This window comes from Neurospora crassa, linkage group I (genome assembly GCF_000182925.2).
Source record: "Neurospora crassa OR74A linkage group I, whole genome shotgun sequence".
NCBI lineage: Eukaryota > Fungi > Ascomycota > Sordariomycetes > Sordariales > Sordariaceae > Neurospora > Neurospora crassa.
In genome coordinates this window covers 4,403,650-4,424,170 of record NC_026501.1, presented here as the reverse complement: position 1 = coordinate 4,424,170, position 20,521 = coordinate 4,403,650, and the positions used below count along the sequence as shown (strand labels likewise).

The 20,521-nt window shown below is 51.4% G+C and overlaps 4 protein-coding genes across 4 annotated transcripts; 2 read left to right on the top strand and 2 right to left on the bottom strand.

Annotated features, from left to right (window-relative positions):
• Positions 1 to 1,926: 1,926 nt before the first annotated feature.
• Positions 1,927 to 4,471, bottom strand: pdx-3 (pyridoxine-3). The gene is made up of 6 exons (XM_958697.3): positions 4,194 to 4,471; positions 3,912 to 4,053; positions 3,624 to 3,665; positions 3,468 to 3,535; positions 3,225 to 3,373; positions 1,927 to 2,433 (listed from the first exon to the last, which is right to left on the bottom strand). The coding sequence occupies exons 2-6, from the start codon at positions 4,046 to 4,048 to the stop codon at positions 2,083 to 2,085; spliced, it is 747 nt and encodes a 248-aa protein (XP_963790.3). The 5' UTR covers positions 4,049 to 4,053; positions 4,194 to 4,471; the 3' UTR covers positions 1,927 to 2,082.
• A 10-nt stretch (positions 4,472 to 4,481) lies between these two features.
• On the top strand, positions 4,482 to 6,963 carry NCU03067 (hypothetical protein). Its single transcript, XM_958696.2, has 2 exons — positions 4,482 to 5,000; positions 5,068 to 6,963. Exon 2 carries the CDS (start codon positions 5,073 to 5,075, stop codon positions 6,426 to 6,428), a length of 1,356 nt encoding a protein of 451 aa, XP_963789.2. The 5' UTR covers positions 4,482 to 5,000; positions 5,068 to 5,072; the 3' UTR covers positions 6,429 to 6,963.
• Positions 6,964 to 7,446: 483 nt separating this feature from the next.
• NCU03066 (GTP-binding protein) lies at positions 7,447 to 9,616 on the top strand. Its single transcript, XM_958695.3, has 2 exons — positions 7,447 to 7,579; positions 7,651 to 9,616. The coding sequence occupies exons 1-2, from the start codon at positions 7,552 to 7,554 to the stop codon at positions 9,273 to 9,275; spliced, it is 1,653 nt and encodes a 550-aa protein (XP_963788.1). The 5' UTR covers positions 7,447 to 7,551; the 3' UTR covers positions 9,276 to 9,616.
• Positions 9,617 to 9,661: 45 nt separating this feature from the next.
• On the bottom strand, positions 9,662 to 12,861 carry NCU03065 (mitotic control protein dis3). The gene has a single exon (XM_958694.2). The coding sequence runs from the start codon at positions 12,744 to 12,746 to the stop codon at positions 9,792 to 9,794; it is 2,955 nt and encodes a 984-aa protein (XP_963787.2). The 5' UTR covers positions 12,747 to 12,861; the 3' UTR covers positions 9,662 to 9,791.
• Positions 12,862 to 20,521: the final 7,660 nt, after the last annotated feature.

The following is a 20,521-nucleotide window of genomic DNA, read 5'->3' as shown; positions in this document are numbered from 1 at the left end:
CACATGACCATCGTCATGCCGCGATGCTTAAATGTCTGACAAGCCTTCTACCGCAAGCCTCCCTCCACCCCCCTTTCCACTTCCTTGCACTATGTACACTCCACGTTGTCACAAGTTTCAATGCGGTTCGGTGCGGTGCGGTGCGGTGCGGTGTTTTTTTTGTGTTTACCTTTTAACTGACATGCTGGTCCAAACAGAAGAAAAAAAATTCTACTTATTTAGTGATGAGTGAGAATGTAACCTTCTCTCGTAGAGGCGAAACAAATTGCCGTTGTGGATAATCTTCGTGCGCGTCTCCTTCTTCTGTCTTGGTGTCTTTTTATTTTTCTTTATTTTTATTTTCTGTCCTATTATGTCCGTTTTCCACTCCTTCCTACCTACCTACCTATGAAAGCGTGGCCTGTAATTCGCCACCTTTAGTTCCACTCTCTCTGTGCACAAGAACCGGTCTACTGGGACTCGAAATTGACCACGTACTAGTCAGTGCAGGGAATACCGATGGTTGGGAATTCATTAAGGTAAAAAGGCTCAGATTGGGACAGTCGAAAGTGGTTTTTTCTTTCGTCCATATACGATGCACCTTCATGCGTACACTGCGCTCTGCTGGGTACCGAAAGCGCGGACTGGACTAGACCATGGGGGAAGGGGGCAAGGAAGGAGATTCAGATGAGCCGCGTTCGTGGTGGCTGGGTGTGCTCTTTTCTCTTCCTTGTCTTGCCATGTCTTGAATCCATCTTTGTAGACGAGCAAGCAGGCAAGCCAGCAAGCAAAAGAGCAGAGATGAGCATCTGCTATTACCGTATGGTAACACGGCATTTCCCAGTTGTTTCTCCGAGTCTTTGAAGTTGTTGAGGGAGAAGAGAAACCCATTTGGAACTCCTCGGTAAGATAGGTAGGTGGGTACCTAAGCAAGCCAAAAACGACAGAGGAAAACGAAAGGGTGCTACTTCATGCCGAGAAAACGGGGAGTGAGAGTTGTTCTGACATCAAGTCTCCTATTGCTTTCCTTTTTTTTCTTTTCTTTTTTCAACGCCAAGGCGCTGGCTTCACGATGGAGACATGGTTTCCACAGGACATGAAGTTCACCGACCGAAATCCGGCACTAAGATGAAACAGCCCCTCATTGTTCGTGAGCGAGATCGTCCCTTCTAAGGACCGGAAGAGTGGTGAAGGTGAAATGAACACATGGGTGCATAAGGCGTGGTCATGAGGTAACGGGAGGCTCGCTTGGGAACCGCCTGGATGGGGAAAGGTTGAGAAAGCTTAGCTTCGCTTCATTCGTTGACAAACTGAGCTTGGCTGAATGGAAACATATATTTTTCTGAATGAGCCCAAGATACTTGGGTGACTTCGCATCCTTTGTTATTGAGACGAATCGGTCGGAATTGAGAATCAGGTGATGTGAGGCGAACGGAAATCGACATGAGAAACAGAGACTCGGGAGCGGATACACCACCAGGCTACAGAACACCTGTTCGTCTTGGTGGTGCGATCGTGTCTCGAACCCTTATTTCTTGAAAGCCATATTGGTGTCTAATTAGAGGCATATGGGTGTCTGACTGGCTGTTTGACTCTGTCTAATGTGTATGTCTCTCTATATGCCTGTCGGTATGCCTGTCTGGATAAATCATCCTGTCTTGGCTGTCTGATGTCTGATGAGGGAGCCTTGGCGTGATTTTGTCCCGTACGACATCAGTCCATGAGCAGAAGTACAGTGTAAGAGTAGTTTAACTGGGAGGCGAGTCTACCCAGAATGTGAGTGTATGTTGTCTGAAGCCAATGATAAGACGAGATGAGAGAGAAAGAGAGAGACAGAGAGGGATGAGAGCTTCGGCCTCACTTCGGGAACGTTGCTTACACTTGACGGCAATGAAAGAGCAAGAGAGTATTCGACCGACCGTCCCAATCGGTAGACATATCCTCTCCTTTGAAATCTCAACAGCAGTCGATTCGTCTACAAGCAAGGAGTAACCTCTATTCTATATGGCTTCACCGACAGCACTCTCCTCTAATTCCAGCTCCAAAGTCTAATCTACCACAATCAACCCAGCCTTTCCGTTCTTATGTTGCCAATCTCCAGGTCTAGTTCTTCAAGACCAACGCATCCCTAATTTCCAAAGTAACCTTCCCCTCTCCGCTGCTCTCCGGCACAAACTTAACACTGCTTAAATCCCTCACCACCCAATCTGGACCCGCTTCCAGCACCTGTTCAACCGTATGGCTGGTGACCAAGCCAATGACCTTGCAGCCCGCGGCTTTGCCGGCGCGGATACCCGCGGGCGCGTCTTCCAGCACTAAGACCTCGACGTTTGGGTTTGAGAGGCCGAGGCGTTCGCGACCGAGCAAGTAGCAGGCAGGATCGGGCTTGCCGTTCACGACGGATTCGGCGGAGATGAGGTGCGCGGGGTGGGGGAGGGAGAGGACGTCCAACCACTGTTGAGGTGTTAGCTTCTAGGTTGGATATGAGCAAGTGGGAAAGTGGTGGTGAAGTGTGAGGTGGTAAGGAGGTCTTGACGGGGGGTAGGATGGGTTCAGGGAAGTCATCAATGGGAGATAGTTGAGAATTGAATGGTTATCAGGTACCAGGTAGGTAAGGAGAAAAAACAATGGAAGGGATGTGAGGGAAGCTAAGGTAAAAGTCAAATTAGGAGTGGATGGGGTGAGGAGATAGATACTGATGGCTGGATGGGAGCGGCGCAGACTAGGTGAGTGGGTTTATAAGGGTGGAAAGGGGGATGACATATGGGAAAGTAATTTGAGCCGTGAAAACGATGGTGAATATTAGAGAGTATGGTACGGGGAGAATGTAGGGGACCATGTAGGAAGTCGATAGGACCGGGATGTAGTGAAGCACAAGAGTAAACCGATCAATAGTGTTGGTAGAAGAGTGGTTCAAGATATAATTCGAACATGAGTCTGATGGGCGAATGCGGGAGAGCAATGGCACCTCTGGCAAGAAGACCATTGTAAAGAAGTGTGATAACTTGTATGAAGGACTGAGGAACCCAGCTGAATGACAGAGGGCCATTGATAATAAAAAGCACGGATGAAATGATGCGTGACTCCCAAGAAACGGCATGAAGATTATGTTAAATGAGAGAGGTTATGTGGGGTGAGATATGTGTAGATATGCAAGAATGGAAAGTGAAGAACATATTCGAACAAAGTTGGCAAAAGTCTAACAGGGGGAGTGAATGAAGAGTAACAGCAACGAGTTCACTTACCCCAGAAACGAGCGGCAAAGTACCTGAAGTAACGATGGCCCACGGCTTCTTACGATCTATCAAGTCTTGAAGCAGGGCGCGGGCGCCGGGGATCTCAACCGCGTCGTCGCCATACTTCTTAGGGAGAAGACCCTCCATGTGCTGAACGTCTGGCATGATTCAGTGTTGTTAGTGCGGTGTATTGCCTAGGTTTGGTTGACTAACTGCAGGCCTGCCTGCGGCCCAGACTTCAAACTGACTTACACTCCAAAGTTGCCTTCTCCGGGGCAAGTTCTTTGAGAATATCAATGGATCTTCTGCCATGGGAGGTCCTGAATCATAGGAGATTAACGGGTCAGTTGGAAATCATCGGTAATCGTTGAGTGACCGGGAGGTATGGTGGTGGTGATATTGACTTACTGGAGGATGACCTCGGGCGAGTGCCCAATCTCCTTACCGATGCTATTAATGTGGACATTTGTCAGTAACTCTCATATATCGTATATACGAGATCAAATTCACGAAGTGATAACTCCTAATATCTTCGTGGTAACGGATACTCTGCTTCCCTTCTTGACTATCTTGCCTTGTGCTATCTGCATCTTCCACGGCCGGACAGACACTCGAGTGTATCTCCGTGTTGGGCTCGTAAAACCGAGCTTACTTGCTATTCTACGCCATATGGACATAAGAGGAATTTGGACTTACGCCTCCCAGTGTTTCTCAACAGCGGCGGTAGAGTCAATGATGGTGCCATCCATGTCGAACAAAAGGCCGTCGAAGGTGACCCGAACCGGGGGCGCGGAGAAGTCCGCGCCCGAAGTGTCTATAAAGGTGCTTCCCATCTTGCCTACACCAAGTGTCAGAAGAAATAGATGATATTGCGCCTTTGCATGTCTTTCTCTTGGTGTCGCGATCTAGATGGAACACCCAAGTTGGCAGCATGATGGTGCATTTGGGTGATTATTAGTCATGCCGGTGTCGACGTACCTTGAGCCTACTGTTCCCCACGGACTGAGTAGTAGCTCGAATATCAAAACGATTCAGAAGATTGACGGTGTGCCTGGCTGCGGTGATCGGATCGGTTGACACGGGACCGGGTTGTGAAGACGGAATCGGGGGAGACGTCGTGGATGACTCGGGGCGGGCGGACGGCATCGGCAGCCAAGTACATTAGCCAGAGCCCTAACCCTCTGCGGCATTGTTCGCATCGAATCGGCAGTCGTTATCCCGGTTGACGAACCCCTCATAGTCATTCAGCCACTTGCCATTTTTTGTTCGGCATTAAGCAATCCGCAACGCATGGCAGCTTAGGTCATCCACCCGTAAACACCACCTTTGATCACGTCAGCCCTCAGGCAGCCAAGCCGATACCCCCAAGGCTGAACTTGCAAACAATAAGAGTGGCAGTTAAGCTTTGCCATTATGACCCTCAACCGCTTTTCTAGATCGTTGGTCGCTACGTTTTTTGCCTGGGTTGTTGATGGCCAATTGAGCCTGCTACCCTGCCTCGTTGGTTGGAGCCTCCGAGGCTGAGCACCATTGTGGTGTGGCACGATTGGCAACATCTCGAACGAAATGGACGGTCAGAAGCCGCTCACAACCAACGGGGGATTATGCCTTGGGCATCGGGCAGACTGTGACTCTTCATTCTTGACATTATCAAAACCCATGAACAGCTGAAAAGATACCCGATTGCCGTCCTCTTCATCTCCCTTTCCACTTCTGATACCCGACCTCACGCACAGTTACGCTTCCGATACCCCAGCTGGTTTCACTTGACTGTGCCTGATTCCAGTAAGTCGCAGTGATTGAGTCCCGGTAATGTGTTTCCATGGCATTGCTGACATCTCCCCGCTCTCAGCGGCCATGACTGCGAACAAGCTTGATAATGAAGGCCACGAGGCTCAACACCTCGATGTTTCTCGCTCGACGCTCAACCAAATCATCACTGGGGTTATTGCGGCTACAAAAGTGTCTGAAGGTATTTCAGACCACGCACGATCTATCATATCAAACACCGGGCTCATCATCCAGCCGAAGAGGGACACTTTTACGATAAGGGAATGGCTCGACAATGCTGTTCTTCAAATCAAAGATAACTCACCCAATTCGCAAGCATCATGGCAACTGGTCCATCTCGCTCTTGGTGGCTCGGTGCTGCGTCACAAGGCCCGACAGGGCCAGCCTATTGATGGCGCCGATCTAGACTTTGTATGGGGGCTTGTCAGAGACGCAATTACCGACCCAGTCCTTGCGCCACTTCTACCGGGCGCGTCCCGTAGTGCACAAGGCTTCCTCAGCGTTCCTCTTTGCAGCCTCATCAAAGACAATAGGATTGATGAGCTTTGGCGACTGCATGTTTGGCTGCCGGATGGTCACAGAGGAAACCGTGACTTTGCTATCCATTCACACCAACCTTTTGCTCAAAGCTGGATTCTTGCGGGTGAAGGCCGCGATCACCAATATGCGGTTACAGACCCGGAAGCCAAAGGTGCGCTGGACACGCCATATGCCCAATACAGGATCGCCTGGAGCGGCACAGGGAAAAGCCACGGGACAGCCTATGTCCCACATCAGTCTTACTCCATCGTCGAGAATACCGGGAAGAATGTTCACATCAAGCAGGTTGAGACTGCGCTTCATACTCGCGATATGAGTTACACTGTTGGAGCCGGTGTACTCCACAGGACCAAAGTGCCAGCAGATACCTTGCATGCGACTCTCTTCTACTTTGATTCCAGCCGAGGATTTATACAAGACGCGCCAGTGCTTGGACCTGCGGATGGAGAATCTTACAAACAATATCGGGACGTGGGTAGCCAGCCACCTTCGTCGCTCGCAAACATGGTGGAGGTAGTCCGCTCCTTTGAGAGACTGATGGGAGAAGGACAGCAATATACGCATAGCGGAAATCTGGAAATGGCGATGCGTAACTTCAACAGTGCGCTTGCTTTTTGCGAATCAGGGGCTGCTTCCGGTGCCATTCTGAGCGGTGACCGTTACAAACAGTTGGCTTTTACCAAACTCGGTGGTACACACAGACGCCTTGGCAAGTATGAGCAGGCAAAAGACCTGCTCGAGCAAGCAATGGCCATGTCGGCATCAAGTGAGCTGCGCATCGAAGCCAGTGGCGAGCTTGGTGTTATCTATCAGCACATGGACCTGATGGATGATGCAAAGCGTGTGCTTCGGGTTCAGTATGAAACAGCAAAGGAGTTTTAGGCGGAGCACTTCGCGTGCCGGTCGATCGGAAACCTCGATACGGTCAACTAGCAACTGTCCCAGCAGCGTTAGGATGAGTCGTTGTTGTAATTAGCGATAAATTAGCTCCTTGAACGCGTTGAAAGGGCCCATCAGATCAAGGATACAATTGACTCGCAAGTCCTGGATGCATTTACAAGAGAACAGCGATTGAAGGGTGCGATAACTTGGGAAACAATCGGTCTCTTCCGTCTTTCTCTACGCTAAATGGGGGATACCTACGGAAGAGTTTCTGAAGATACTCCCTCATGTGAAGCGTGATAAGCGTGGTTTCTGGGTGATATGTTACCTCCCCACCACAACCCCCTTTCTTGATGCGTATTCGATGCTAGCATGCTATTTTGCTTCAGGACTTTGTCTACGTAGGCCAAGATGACCCAATGTCCGGAGTGTCTGCTCTGCCGATAATCATTGCATAGTGCAATGCCATTGTCAGCTTAAGCGACGATCAATTATGCGAGCGGGGCACGGTGTTCTGTTGAATCCATGATGATCCAAAAACTCAAAAAAAGCGTACAGCGTCCATGTGTGGTATAAACAAGTGCTTGACGACAGAACTGATGGCATCCAGAACTGCACCTTGACGGACGGTTCGATGGATTTGAGGATCGTCATGGCAGACAAGTGTTTGATTGTTGAGACGGACCGACCTAAAGTCCTCTTTCTGGAAAGGCAATGCAAACCACTTGCGTAAAGAGTCGGTAGCAATAATTCTTCATATACATATAGAGAACAAGCGCAACCACACCATAAGTGTATCAATATAATTTACATTCCACGTTTGGCTAAACACAAATCAAACATACAATACGACTGTAAATTACAGGCACGCGCATCTCCACATTCGAAGCGGGGACTTCTGGAATCTTGGTGGAGTTCAACACGGCGGATCCCTGCTTTATCAGAGCTTATCTAGGCGGTCAGCAGTGGCACAAACCGTTCCTCCACTCTAATTTTTTGACGACCATCAATCAGTACAGCCGCCCATAGTAGCGACCGGATTTTGCTGCTTTACCTTGCTGTCCCATCCTCAATTATCCTCCTGTACCTCCTTTTTTGACATTAGGAGCAGCATATCTTCAAAATGGCCGGATCGATAACAAAGCCCAAAAGTCAGTCAATCTTTCGCTGAGAACAACATATTCTTCCAATCAACACATTGACTGACGTTACTTAAAAACAGAGCCGAAATCGAAGCGTACACCCGTACGCCTCAGGCACAAGATCCAGAAGGCCTCGGCCGCGAAGCAACGCAAGGACAGAAAGCTCGCCAAGAAGAACCCAGAATGGCGCTCCAAGCTCAAGAAGGACCCGGGTATCCCGAACCTTTTCCCCTACAAGGAGAAGCTGTTGAACCAGATCGAGGAGGACCGCATTCGGAGAAAGGAACAGGAGCAGAAGCGTCGTGAGATGGCCAAGGCGGCCAAGACTGGCCAGGACACCAAGACGGGCGCCGAGGGCGATGTCGAGGCGTTCGATGACGATCTGATGGACGACGACGATGCTATGGAGGAGGATGGTAGCGACGTTGACGATGAGTCGAACCCCCTCGCTGCCCTGGTGGCCAGCGCCAGGAAAGCTGCCGAGCAGTACGACCGCGAGCTCCAGAGCGGCGACGAGATGGACGATGACGACGAGTCCGACGACGAGACCGATGGCGAACCCACACAGTCCGGCGTTATTGAGGTTCCCGGCGGCGCCTCCTCGCGCAAGGCTTTCGACAAGGTCTTCAAGCAGGTTGTTGAGCAGGCTGATGTCATTCTTTACGTCCTCGACGCCCGTGATCCCGAAGGCACCCGCTCGAGGGACGTCGAGCGCGCCGTCATGGCCGCCGCCCACGGTGGTAAGCGCCTGATCCTCATCCTCAACAAGGTCGATCTGATCCCTCCCCCGGTCCTCCGCGGCTGGCTCACCCACCTGCGCCGCTACTTCCCCACGCTGCCGCTGCGTGCCTCCAACCCTGCCCCCAACGCCCACACCTTCCAGCACCGCGACATTACCGTCCAAAGCACCAGCGCGGCTCTCTTCCGTGCGCTCAAGTCGTACGCCGTCTCGCGCAACCTCAAGCGCTCCATCCAGGTTGGCGTAATCGGCTACCCTAACGTCGGCAAGTCGTCCGTCATCAACGCCCTCCTGTCCCGCCTCAGCAACAGCCGCGGCCAGCACAACGCCTGCCCGGCCGGCGCCGAGGCCGGCGTCACCACCTCGATCCGCCAGGTCAAGATCGACAGCAAGCTGACGCTGCTCGACTCGCCCGGTATCGTGTTCCCTTCCACTGCCGGCAACTCGACCTTCACCCCCAAGAACCAGACCGAGGCGCACGCCCACCTGGTGCTCCTTAATGCCATCCCGCCCAAGCAGATCGAGGACCCGGTCCCCGCCGTGACGCTGCTGCTCAAGCGCCTGTCGGCCACCCCCGAGTTGATGGACAAGATGATGAAGGTGTACGACCTTCCCCCCTTGCTGCGCGACCCCAACAACGGCGACCCCACCATGGACTTCCTTGTCCAGGTTGCCCGCAAGCGCGGCAGGCTGGGCAGGGGCGGTATCCCCAATATCCAAGCCGCTGCCATGACTGTCGTGACCGACTGGCGCGACGGTCGTATCCAGGGCTGGATCGATGCTCCCGTCTTGGCTGTGGCTGGTACCGCCACTGCTCCTGCTCCTGCTGGCGGCAAGTCTGCTACCGCTGATGAGCCCCTAGCGGATCAGAAGGTGATCGTGACCGAGTGGGCCAAGGAGTTCAAGCTGGATGGTCTTTGGGGAGATGAGGAGGAGACGGCGACTCCGGATGTTGAGATGCAGTAGAGCGATTTATTCCCCCTATCTTTGTCTGTTGGCAGTTGTTGTTGAGCATTTCACTTTTTGGTTTCTTTTTTGTTTTCGGTTGCGTCGGTGGTCAATGTCGTAATGAGTATTTTGTTGTTTTGCATGTCAGAAACACAATACAACGAACCCCGGAGCTGGACACATCTTTGTGAAGAGGCGTTTTGGCGTCAAGGTGGGAAAGAGCAAAAAGGGAGACAGGCAGGCCGGCTGGTAGAAAATAGGTCAAATATAGCCTGATCATAAACACCTCTATGACAAAGGCTTTTGAAGTGAAGCTTTAAATTCTTTCTGACATTCCCTGCATCGTTCATCATACCGAGCTGTGTTTTCAATGGCCTATTATCGAATTCGAAAGCAACGACATTCCGAAAATGACTTCATGAACGTTTGGATAGCCGAAAGTAAAAAAACAATGTATTGCTCTACAAAAGTCCATCAAGGGTATTCTTAACCTGTACCCCTTCTCAAATACTGAAGCATCCATCTTCAACAAATCTAATAAGTACTAACAAGCTCCATCTTCACCCCCCTCTTCCCCGTCGTCTCATCCTTCTGATCCGTCACCCTCACCCTGACCTTCTGGAACAACTCCACCTTAACCTCCCTGCTTCCCGATGTGGTCAGCGTGTACGTCTCGGCATCATACGTCGCCGCCGGCTCCGGCTCCGCCAGGTCACGCAGACGGATCAAGCTCTCGATACCGAACTTCGGCACGAGCACAACAAAGCCATTGCTAAAGATCTTCATGACGAAGCCGTCCTCCTCCGTAGCCTTGCCGCGCAGGGCCTGGCCGACATAATAAGCAATGCTGGCACGGCCGGCCAACTGGGCATTGCGGTGGCGCACGTTGATGTTCTTGCACACGGCCTCAAGGCGGCCACGGGAGCGGACGGCCGGGTGGACGGCCTCGTACTCAATCGCGGCGGCGAGCTGCCGATGGGCAACTAAATCGGCGTAGCGGCGGATGGGCGACGTGAAGTGCGTGTAGATCTCAGAGGCCAAGCCGTAGTGGCGGAACTCCGGGTAGGATTGGGTGCCCGAGCAAAAGTACTCGGCCGACATCATGCAGCGCGTAGCCATGATGCGGATGAGCGTGTTGAAGAAGGGTTCCTTGGGGTCGACGCACAGGTCGAGGCTATCGGCGAGGGCGCGCGAGGACTCGACGGAAAGGTCGAGACCCTTCTTGACGCGCAGCTGGTTGGCGAGCTCGTCGAAGTTGGTCTTGGGTGGGGCCGCGTGCCGACGCAGGATGGCGGTTTGCGGGAAGGCTTCGTAGATCTTGGCGGCCACGCTGGTGTTCGCGAGAAGCATGAACTCTTCGACGAGAGACATGGTAGGGAGGTGCTCCTTGGTCTTGACGTCGATGGGATCGGAAGTCTCGGACTCCATGTGGACCTTGATCTCGGGGGAGGAGAGACTGAGGGCACCGGCGTCCAACCTCTTCTGCTTCAGCTTCTTGGAAAGCTCAAGTAGTGTCCGGATGCTGTTTGTGAGCTCGTCTTGTTGCGAAGCATCGTCGATGCGCAGCTGTGCTTGTTCGTAGCTAAAGGCCTCACGAGATTTGATGACCGACTTGGTGAATCTCGATCCGACAATGTCGGCGTTGGAATTCATCTCCCAGATGACAGAGAAAGCATAACGCTCGACGTAGGGCTTGAGCGAGCACAGATCAGTACCCAAAAGCATGGGCAACATGTCAATACGCTTGTCGACCAGGTAGACCGTTGTGCCACGGATGCTGGCTTCGGTATCCATGGCATTGTTGGGCTTCACGAAGTGGGACACGTCAGCAATGTGCACACCGACCTCAAAGTTGCCATTGGGGAGAGCGCGAGCGTGGAGCGCATCGTCAATATCTTGGCAGCCGATAGGATCGATACTGCAGATGAGAAGGTCGCGAAGGTCTTGTCTGTCTCTCCATCCCGGGTCGTCCATACTTGCAGGTACCTTCCAATCGTGACCCTCCTTAGGAAGGCAGTCAAGGACAGTCTTGGGGAAGGGCCTATACTGCACATCGTACTCAAGCAACAACGCCTCGGTCTCAGCAGCCTTCGTTTCGAGCTCACCAAGAGACCGGACAAAGTGACCGGTCGGGTGGCGAGATGTTCTGTCCCAAGCATCAATCGTGACGAGAATTCTCTTTCCTAGAAGCTCGGCGACCTGCCTGGTACGCAGGCGGATCTTGGGAATCTTCTTGTCCATCGGGATGACAAAGACACTGTCTTGCTTCCGTCCCTGCGCTGCCGATGAACTGACTGAAGACTGGTCGATATGGCCGACATATTGACGCCAGTTCCGTTTGATTACACCGACCACCTTTGCGGTTGGCAGAGCATGACCTTCGGTGGTTTTGGCCAACGTCCGCTTGGCCTCTTCTTGTAGCACCTTGCGCTCCTTCTCTGAAATCAGGTCGGATCCCTCTTCCGTTGGATTCTCGTTCATGGTGACAGCCTCCTCCTCAATGACCTGGGTTGACGGCTGCTTCCATTGGTCCTTTGGCAGAACTTCCACCACAACCAAGTCACCGTCAACGGCACGGTTGATGTTTTCTCTGCCCAATATTAGTAGCGCCTTGGGGAACGCAGGAACTCTGATGGAGCCTTCCAGGTAGTTGTAAGGCGAGACGTTGAAGATGCCCTGGTGAAGCAAGCCATTCTTGACGCCCGTGTTCATCTTGGACAGTGTATAGTGTTCGGGGTATAGAAACTGTCCGGGTTTCTTTTCAATTAGCGCATCGCGCTCCTCCAATTCTGGAATCATATCCAGAAGCTGCTCGCCATCCTTGAGCTGGCTGACATAGTTAGCCAGAGAGTAGGCCGGGATATCATCCTCCTTGGCCTTTCGCAGGTTATCCCGATCATTACTCAGCATAACCACGGCAGGTGCCTTCTTGGACGTCTTGGAAAGATGTTCGTTGTACCACTTGACGGCTTTGCGTACGGCGCGGTCGTTGCGGTCGTTGACGGACTCGTTCTCTTCGCGGGTGACGTAGGTCTCGAGGCGGAATTCGTTGAAGAAGACGTAGAATCGCTTGTCTTCGCTCTTGGTCAAGCTGACGAGTCGGTTGTACAGCGGCAGTGAGCGGGCTCGGACTTCTTCGAGAACAACTTGTAGGACGATTACATCGTAGAATGCAGAGCTCTGCTCGAAGAGGTCCATGGCGCTGAGGAAAGCGTTGGTGTCGGGGACGATGTAATGGCCCTGTGTGAAGACGCTGGTGCCGGCGGGCTTCTCTGAGAGTACAAAAGGAATCGGACGGTTGGCGGCATCTCTGGGCGCAATCTTGAGGCAGGCATTGCAGAGCTTGGAAGAACAAGGGATATCTTGACGCAGGTAAACCTCGCGCACAATCTTCTGCACCTTGCCACTCTTCGTCGAACGCACGTAGACTTTGCTCGAAATGTTCTGGGCAAACGGATCGGACTCGAAGGATCTCTTTAAGCTCGCCATGGTTGCAGTAGTTGTCGTCAGGATTGACGGCAGCCGGGTGGTTCAGCAAGGGGGCGAAGGAAAAGTTGAAGTTGTTGATCTGGGGATGGAATTTTTAGGTGGTGATGGCTGCCGCCACTACCGCATGGACGATTGAGGTGGTTGCCCTGCACTATCAAACCAGGACTTAGGTAATGGTGGGGGCGCTTGTCCAGCTAATCAGCGACCGGTCCGCGCTTAACTTAGACGCGTCTTTGTAGCCACTCCACTGGGACCTGCTCCAAGTTACACACCACCAAGACGTACGTATTGCATACCAAAAATACATAAATACGGGCAGCACGTGTAGTCTCCGACAGGTTGACAAACGGACACTCCCGCCGTTCGTCACTCTCGGCCATCCTGTCACCATCAATCATCTCATCTCGGTGGCCGGCCACTGGCCCACTCACACACACCTCACCTCCACTACCTCTACACAGTACACGGCAGCGTATGTATAATTCCGTAGGGTACAGGGCACCTAAAAACCGACCCGGGTTACAGTCGCACATCTCGAACTTCAGACTCAGCACCTCACACATGCACGCACATAGCAACCCTCAGCAAGTGGATGCAAGCACCCGGCGAGTGTCTAAAAACGTAGACTTATGGGCGGTGGAATCGTCCTGACCGACGTGCCTCGAAGCCTAGAAATGGCTTATACCGCGGGAGACATATGTTGTACAAGTTGTTATTGAGCTTATAGTCTGGATGTGGTGAAAGGATTCTCTTGGCTCTATCAGATGAGATCAGATCAGATCAAGTTTTGGCTATAAGACAACATGCTTGGTGTCGATGGGTAATCCATCAAAGATAAGATGAGGATAGGTCTGTCCACCGTGGACTGTGCGTTTATCTCCTATAGACCTACTCGGCTACACATGTCCATTCAGATATCTCCATCTATAGCGACCATGGGTGGTAGGGGTTGGTCCGACTTCCAATTGCCTTTCTACCCTTTTGTCGTCAGTCGCGTCAAAGTGGCCAATGTTAAAAAGCGGCATTCTATCTGTCTCCTAGAGCCGTTATCGAACCTCTCATCCACCCACCCACACACTCATCCATCCATCCATCCATCCATCCATCCATCCATCCACAAGACCTGCTGAACCGGTCATGCATACCCCCATCATGTTACACATCTTATATGCAGTATAACTACGACAGCTGTCAATATCATCTGCATGAGCTCCCCCTTCCCAAAGACTGCTAGATATTTCGTGTTACAGAATCAGCACCTCAGTCTGATATGTGAGTAGCGAACCCCTTGACCCCGTGACATCGGCCTTGATCTATCCACATTGAACCTTACCATTCCGTTCGGGCAATTTGTAACAGAGGTTTTTAGAGATCGTTATCATAACGCGTCAATGTTTCGATTTCTGCGCAGTTCAAACTAGCAAAACGACCCCCAGATCATATGATCTGCACTCAACTTTCAACCGGCCTATTTTCCCAGATTAAAGCTTGGGGGGTTGGCATGGTCGCATCATCACAACCCACTGCAGTGCGGTGCCTGCGGAACTCACTCGCTTCCAGGAAGACTGGAGACATGGATTTGGGGCATTATAAGATGTCAGGATGTGATGAAGATGTATGTAGGCATGGTACGTAGAGATTTGGAGGTGTGTGCACTACAACGTGCTGCATTTGTCTCGCCTATCCAGTAGCCTAGTGTGAAGCCATAATAACGGCAAGCAGGGAGGGACTGTTAGATGGGAAGGCGGAGGGGGGCAAGGGGGGGGGGGGGGGGGGGGGGGGGTGGAAGGGGTCGCTAGGCCGGTCAAGTCGGGTGTAACCCTTCCGCAACATCCTTTTGATTGAGATCTAACCACGCTGGTGTGGACTGGCAGGTAGTCTGTGCTTCGTGGTACCGTAGGCTTCACGATATCCCTGTGACTCTTTGCATTCCACAATGAGAAGAGTTATGGAAGGCCTGTTCTGTCTGAGACATTTCGATGCAAGAGGCGTAAGCTTTCAAGATTTTCCTAACTTGTTAGTTCGTTCGTCATTACTTTTCTTTCGGTCTGGGAGACTGCTGGTATCATTTGTTGTAGCATTCGCTCTGTAGAGTATAGCAAAGCCCCTCTGAATTGGCCAGGATGGTCGGATAAAAAGATACAGTAGCGGAAACGATCTTCTTGCCCGTCAAGTGAACTATGAGCTTGCTTCTTTGCCTTGGAAAGCGCCGAAAATAGCAAAGACGAGGTCATGATGGCCGACAGAAGCTTAACGTTATGGACATGTAACGATGGAGTCGGTTCATCACTCGCGCCAATCTTACCCCATACCAGGGGCAGTGGTATCTTCGTAGGTTTGGGCAGAGGCTAATAAGCCGGTTGACGTAGATACAGTATCCCCCATAGACGCTTCAGCACCATTAGACGGCCATCTCGGCCCAGATCTGCTCAACTCCACCTTGCTCTTTGAGGATATCGCGGCATTCGAAACTAACTGTTCACGGTATATGTCTGGAAGATGGGATAGCTATAAGGGATGACTGGGGGTTGAGGCGAGCAAGGGTAGGTAGATCTTCCAGAAGAAAGTGCGGGAGAGCAAAGGAACCAAAGGGTCAAAGTTAGGTCCATTGTGCTGTGCGGTGCCGTTCCAATGATTGCTTTCCGATGTTGGTCGGACGAGGCACTGGATCAGCGAGGGATGTTGTGACATGCAGCCATGATATGCACATGAGTTGCATATGTAGTGTAGGTAGAGGCGCCATCATGAGAAGAGTGTGCAGGCCTATGACTGAAAATGCCGGGGTCCTGGAAGTTATCGAATATAACAGTGCTTCCAAATCCAGGTGGGCTGCTTACTCCCTGATACCACCAGTGATGCATGCCTTCGGATCCCGGACTGAATTTTTTTTTTTTTTTTTTTTTTTTTTATGTGGCTTGATATTTCCGGGAAACTGATATTTCAGGAAAGTTTCGGGTATCAGTTATTTGGCTGTTGAAACTGAACGTTGGCATTTCAGAAAGACGAGTCGCGTACCTAGTGAGGATGAAAGGGGAATGATTCTCATGAACAGGGCATCGTTACCAACCTTTCTCGCTTGCCGTCGTGTTTCCTCGCATGCAGAATTTCCGCCCACACATTTCTGTACGATATCAGCATCTTCTTTCTGCTGTGCAGGGCTACAGAACACATATTCTATGGTTATGGAAACCCCCGGCGCTGACGCTGACATTCACCCGAAGTTGTCTTTTTTTTTCTTCTGTTTTTTCGGGGATATCTGGATGAAGTCCAAGTAGCCACGCGGGCCACGCGGGACAAAGGGAATCCGGAGGTTCCACTCAGACACTCGCTCACAAGGAACGTCCACTTCAAGGTTCCGAAGGTTGGAGTCCGCATGGGGAGCTGGGGTCGACAACCCCGGCTGCCACGCCGTGGTGGTGGAGGTCGCGGCAGTAGGAGTGTGGTTTACTGGTTTGTGGACGGTGTCGTTCGTGATTTGCAAGTTGCAGTCTGCGTCAGCTGCTTGCCGCTGTTGCAGACAACATGCCAATCAGCATCTGCGCAAGTCGTGACTGATCGTTTGCACCCCTGCCGCTCCATATGCAATGCATCAACACACCACCTGGCTCCCTGGCTCCACGGTTCCTTGGCTTCGACCATCTGCTCGGCCCCTCACCTCCATTAACAAGTCAAGGGTTGAGCTCTCAAAACCACCCCCTCAATAAGGCCTCGCGGCTTCTCCCACACCCTCTTAAATCTCAATCTTCCGCGCTGGGCTCTGGTTTGTTTTAATCGGCGTTATTACTCTCCAGGGTTCATGGAACATCATCCTTTGTTGACTCGGCTCCCCGGATCGCGAATCATTTGAATGAATATTTGATATGCAGGTCGACCGGCGAGTTCTAGTTTTCATATGCTCAGTGAACAAGGAAAATCCGACTTAGCAGGCAAAAACGGGACAGATGACCAGAATAGTCGTGCTTGCCGTCACGAATGAGTTCTGGCTTGCCTTGCAGCCATGAGTCAACCTTTTCAGGTTATTCCTCCGGATGGAGCGTTATCGTGCCTAGGCAACCAGGCAACCGTACTCTTGTAATGTGAAACAGCCTCTCGCATGTATGTCGGCAGCTCATCAATCCCCTACTTTCCCTAAGGCTTCGTGTGCCCTTCAAATGATGGTATGTGACTTGCAAATGGCTTGACCCAAGGCTCGACCTTGCGGGGCTGCAACCTTACTGCGTAGTACAACATGTGCTTTCTTCATGATAGGCCTGCCCACTGGAGGCTATGACCCCTGGATCTGAATCTTTCCAGCCGTGTATGTGAGTCTCATCATGATCACGTTCATCTTGTCCTGAGCACCTGGCATGGCTGAGAGTAGACAGGCTGCCTTGACTGACTCTCGCTTAAATTTATATCCGCCAAGTTATCTTGGCGAATATCCGGAGATATGTAAAACTTTGTAAGTCACGCACCAATGCACCATAAGTCTTTGGACGTCGTTAGCGGGGCCCGGATCCAAACTGGGGTGTCTACACAGTAAGACAAGGGAGGGACAGCCCAAAATGCACAGAGACCAAAAGGAGCAGCTTTTGAACTCGGCAGCATTGGTGCCAATGCGAGGAATGGAAAGGTGATGTCGTGTAACCATCGAACGGTATCTACCACGTGAAGCGTGTCTTGAGCCTCTTGAGATATCTGGACCATTTACCAGTTTACCATCTCGAGTAGATGAAAGAGCACGGCCTTGAATCGAAGCACCACATATGGTGGCTATAGCGAACGGGTCCTACTGCAGTCAGATTAATACCGCCGTATGTCATACAGACAGGAAGCGCGAACTACCACTATGCACCGTTACGAAAACCTTGAGCCAAAAAGAAAAAAAAGAAAAAAACATTTGTTTAAGATGTCCGGCTGGACCTGAGAGAGTGCAGATCGTGGAAAGCTCCCACTCCGAGCTGACATCATCTGGTCGGCTCGAGTTTCAAACGGCTTTACGGGACGACTCCCACTCGGTCCGGTTCAATTTTCTCCATCCAAGTGAAGGCCATGCTTGAGTAGAAATACTGGGTCACAATTCTAATCGGACTTACATAGTATATTGCTCACTCGGAGTGAGCGTCAAATACCCGCTTTCGCGCCATCCGGCAGTCATACCCATTCGGGATTCTTGGATGTTAAGACGACACTGGTTGTCTGAACTGTGACGCGCAGGACGCAGTGTTAAAGCTTGACTTAACCAATGGCAACGCGCAGTTTACTCGCCAGGGAAACGCTCCTCAATCACCACTAAAGTAGGACAACCGCCGTAACTTGCCTGTTTATGTTCAGAAAGAGGTTAAAAGACACCATCGTTTATTCAGCTCGTATATCTTGATTTGTATCCGGCGACTGTAAAGCGATTAACGAGAGGCAGGAGAGGTCGGCAGTGCATTCAACAATCAGACATTGTCAAGCCGAACTCGAAGTCAAAGTGGAAGGCACAGCCAGGATTGTCAGGGAAAGACATCAGATGCCCCACTGCGCTGATCAGAACCGGGCGCGGCCTGCCAACCACTTTATAATCTGTACGTCAACAAGGCTGGTAGGGTGTTATGGATTTCGATTTGACGCCTGGTGGCTGGTCTACACTATGAGGTTGAATTCATACATAGACAGTACCTACCTCTCGATGTTCCGCAGTAGGTCGTTCCCCTCCAGACTGAAAAGCGCCCACCTCTGCATGGTTGAAGCACGCTTCAATGAACAGACCTGATAAGGCATTTTCGACGTGCCATGGCGGGTAGAGAACGTGCTACTAGAGTGGAGATTGGCATGCCCTTTCTGTGGATTTGGTCTCGTTGACGAGGGTCTCTGATACTGCCCCTGTACTGTGGGTTAATCGCAGCATTTACACTACTATGCAGTACAACTTCTGTCATCCCCACAAATCCCCCCCAGCATCCACCCAAAAGATCAAGGCTATACATACTCCTACGTTCAGACGACCTCGAGGTCATCAATTTCTTGATGCTTTTCATGCCATGGCTTCATTCTCAGCAAGTGAATGCTGTACGACTCAATATTTGGCTCCGCTGTGAAGCTATAGAGCGGGATTTTCTCAACGGCAAATCCCTGGCAGGTCATTATCAATCATTCTTGTTCTCATGACTACACTACATGAGGTAGCAATGTCCATGCTCCCTAGCAAATGCTTTTGCTGCACATGCTCGACATGGTACATACATCTGCATCGAAGATTGAGATCGCAGCTGTCTTCCATCTCCTTACAACTATCCTAACTCCATTTGTATACTTACACCTTATCAGATACACTCAGCGACGATATCCTTGTACTCTGTATTGTTTGGGTCGCTGGTAGCTGTTTACATAGCACATCCTCCGAAGCTCTAGGCGTCTATCTAACATCGTGGCTTCTAGGGGCCACCTTTCCCCATGTCCATCCCGCCCTTCTCAACAGATGCAGTCGCCCCACTTGTATTGGCTAGAGCGCTTCGTCATTGTAAGCGGGGATGTGTTCCAGGCCAGGGTAGGATTCATATCATGTCCTGTGATAGTATTCACGATGCAGCTGACGGCGTGACGCTTCACTCCCTGTATCTTTGCAAATATTGTGCGACCCATATCTGGTACACTCTTCGTTCTCCGACAGTTCCAGGATGGAAATAGAGTCTCAGAGAACTAGGAAACTGTCTTAATTTGTAGCTGATCACACATCTCCTGCGAACGTTGGGCCCATGATATTCATGTCGCGTGGTAGTCAGGATGCAGCAAGGGAATGAAGTGCAGTATGTAAAGTGTACTTGGAAATTCCGCCGCTTCCCTGCAGGTGGATATGTACTTGGAAGGTGGTTTGGGCCTTTGCATTATTCGGGAATTTGCCGACAAAGCTCGTGGTCTCATAGATTCGACGTCCACACCAACAGCGTACCCGGCTCCCGTCCCAAGACGTCCCAGGAGGTCGTTCCGCACCCTCCTATTCCACGTCAAGGTTGCAAAGTCACCCTGCCGCCATACTCAACTGCGGCTACAAGGATTTTTCACAGGAGCGACAACAGTCCGACTCGCACTTGGCACAAGCCGTTGACACCGCTCTTGGAGTGTCTGTTCTAAGACGAATACGATCGATGCTATAGATCTACTCGCTGTCGCTGCCGATATCACCTCGCCTAGAGTCATAATGACTGAAGTCCCTCTAGGTAGGCTCCGGTAGGGCTTACATCTGTATTCAGATCGTAACAGAGTAACGTATGCTACCAAGGAAAGCAAGAGGTAGGCATCTCGGGTCGGACCAAGACAATGGTAGCAGGGTGCTGGAGCCAACCGAGCTTGACAATCCTGGACAAAACCTAACACGGCCGGGCTGATGGACCACCATGCTGCTGCTGTCACTGAAACCGTACCAAATTCATTCGTTACGGCATGAACCCCACTTTCTCCAGACTGATAGAACTGCTTCCCGCCCATCCTCACCATCATTTAGTGTAGTATGTAGTGTGCTCGTCCAAGCCGTCCATCCTCGCCCATTGACGCGACACTGGTACTTGATCCACCACACCTCGGCGCCCCGAACCACCCTCCTCCAGCATTTGGACCCTTCCCAGCGGGCACCGCAACCGCTACCACTTCGAGATTGTAGCTTTGTCAAACTCTAATGTGTATGGAAAAAGAAGAGATTCAGTTCGGTTCCAGCTTCTAACTTTGTCTTTGTCCCGCCACGCGCCCGCCCGTTCATTCGGTTGAACCGCCACAACCAACAGCGAGACGAGATTCGCGGGCATATGACTTAGTAC

What these genes read in the sequence shown, in the direction of transcription:
- pdx-3 (XM_958697.3), bottom strand. Translation starts at nt 4,048, where the DNA reads ATGGGAAGCACCTTTATAGACACTTCGGGCGCGGACTTCTCCGCGCCC. An exon ending in TCGCCCGAGGTCATCCTCCA is followed by an intron (nt 3,536 to 3,623) that starts GTAAGTCAATAT and finishes CCTATGATTCAG; the next exon opens with GACCTCCCATGGCAGAAGAT. An exon ending in GGAGAAGGCAACTTTGGAGT is followed by an intron (nt 3,374 to 3,467) that starts GTAAGTCAGTTT and finishes GAATCATGCCAG; the next exon opens with ACGTTCAGCACATGGAGGGT.
- NCU03067 (XM_958696.2), top strand. Translation starts at nt 5,073, where the DNA reads ATGACTGCGAACAAGCTTGATAATGAAGGCCACGAGGCTCAACACCTC.
- NCU03066 (XM_958695.3), top strand. Translation starts at nt 7,552, where the DNA reads ATGGCCGGATCGATAACAAAGCCCAAAA. An exon ending in ATCGATAACAAAGCCCAAAA is followed by an intron (nt 7,580 to 7,650) that starts GTCAGTCAATCT and finishes ACTTAAAAACAG; the next exon opens with AGCCGAAATCGAAGCGTACA.
- NCU03065 (XM_958694.2), bottom strand. Translation starts at nt 12,746, where the DNA reads ATGGCGAGCTTAAAGAGATCCTTCGAGTCCGATCCGTTTGCCCAGAAC.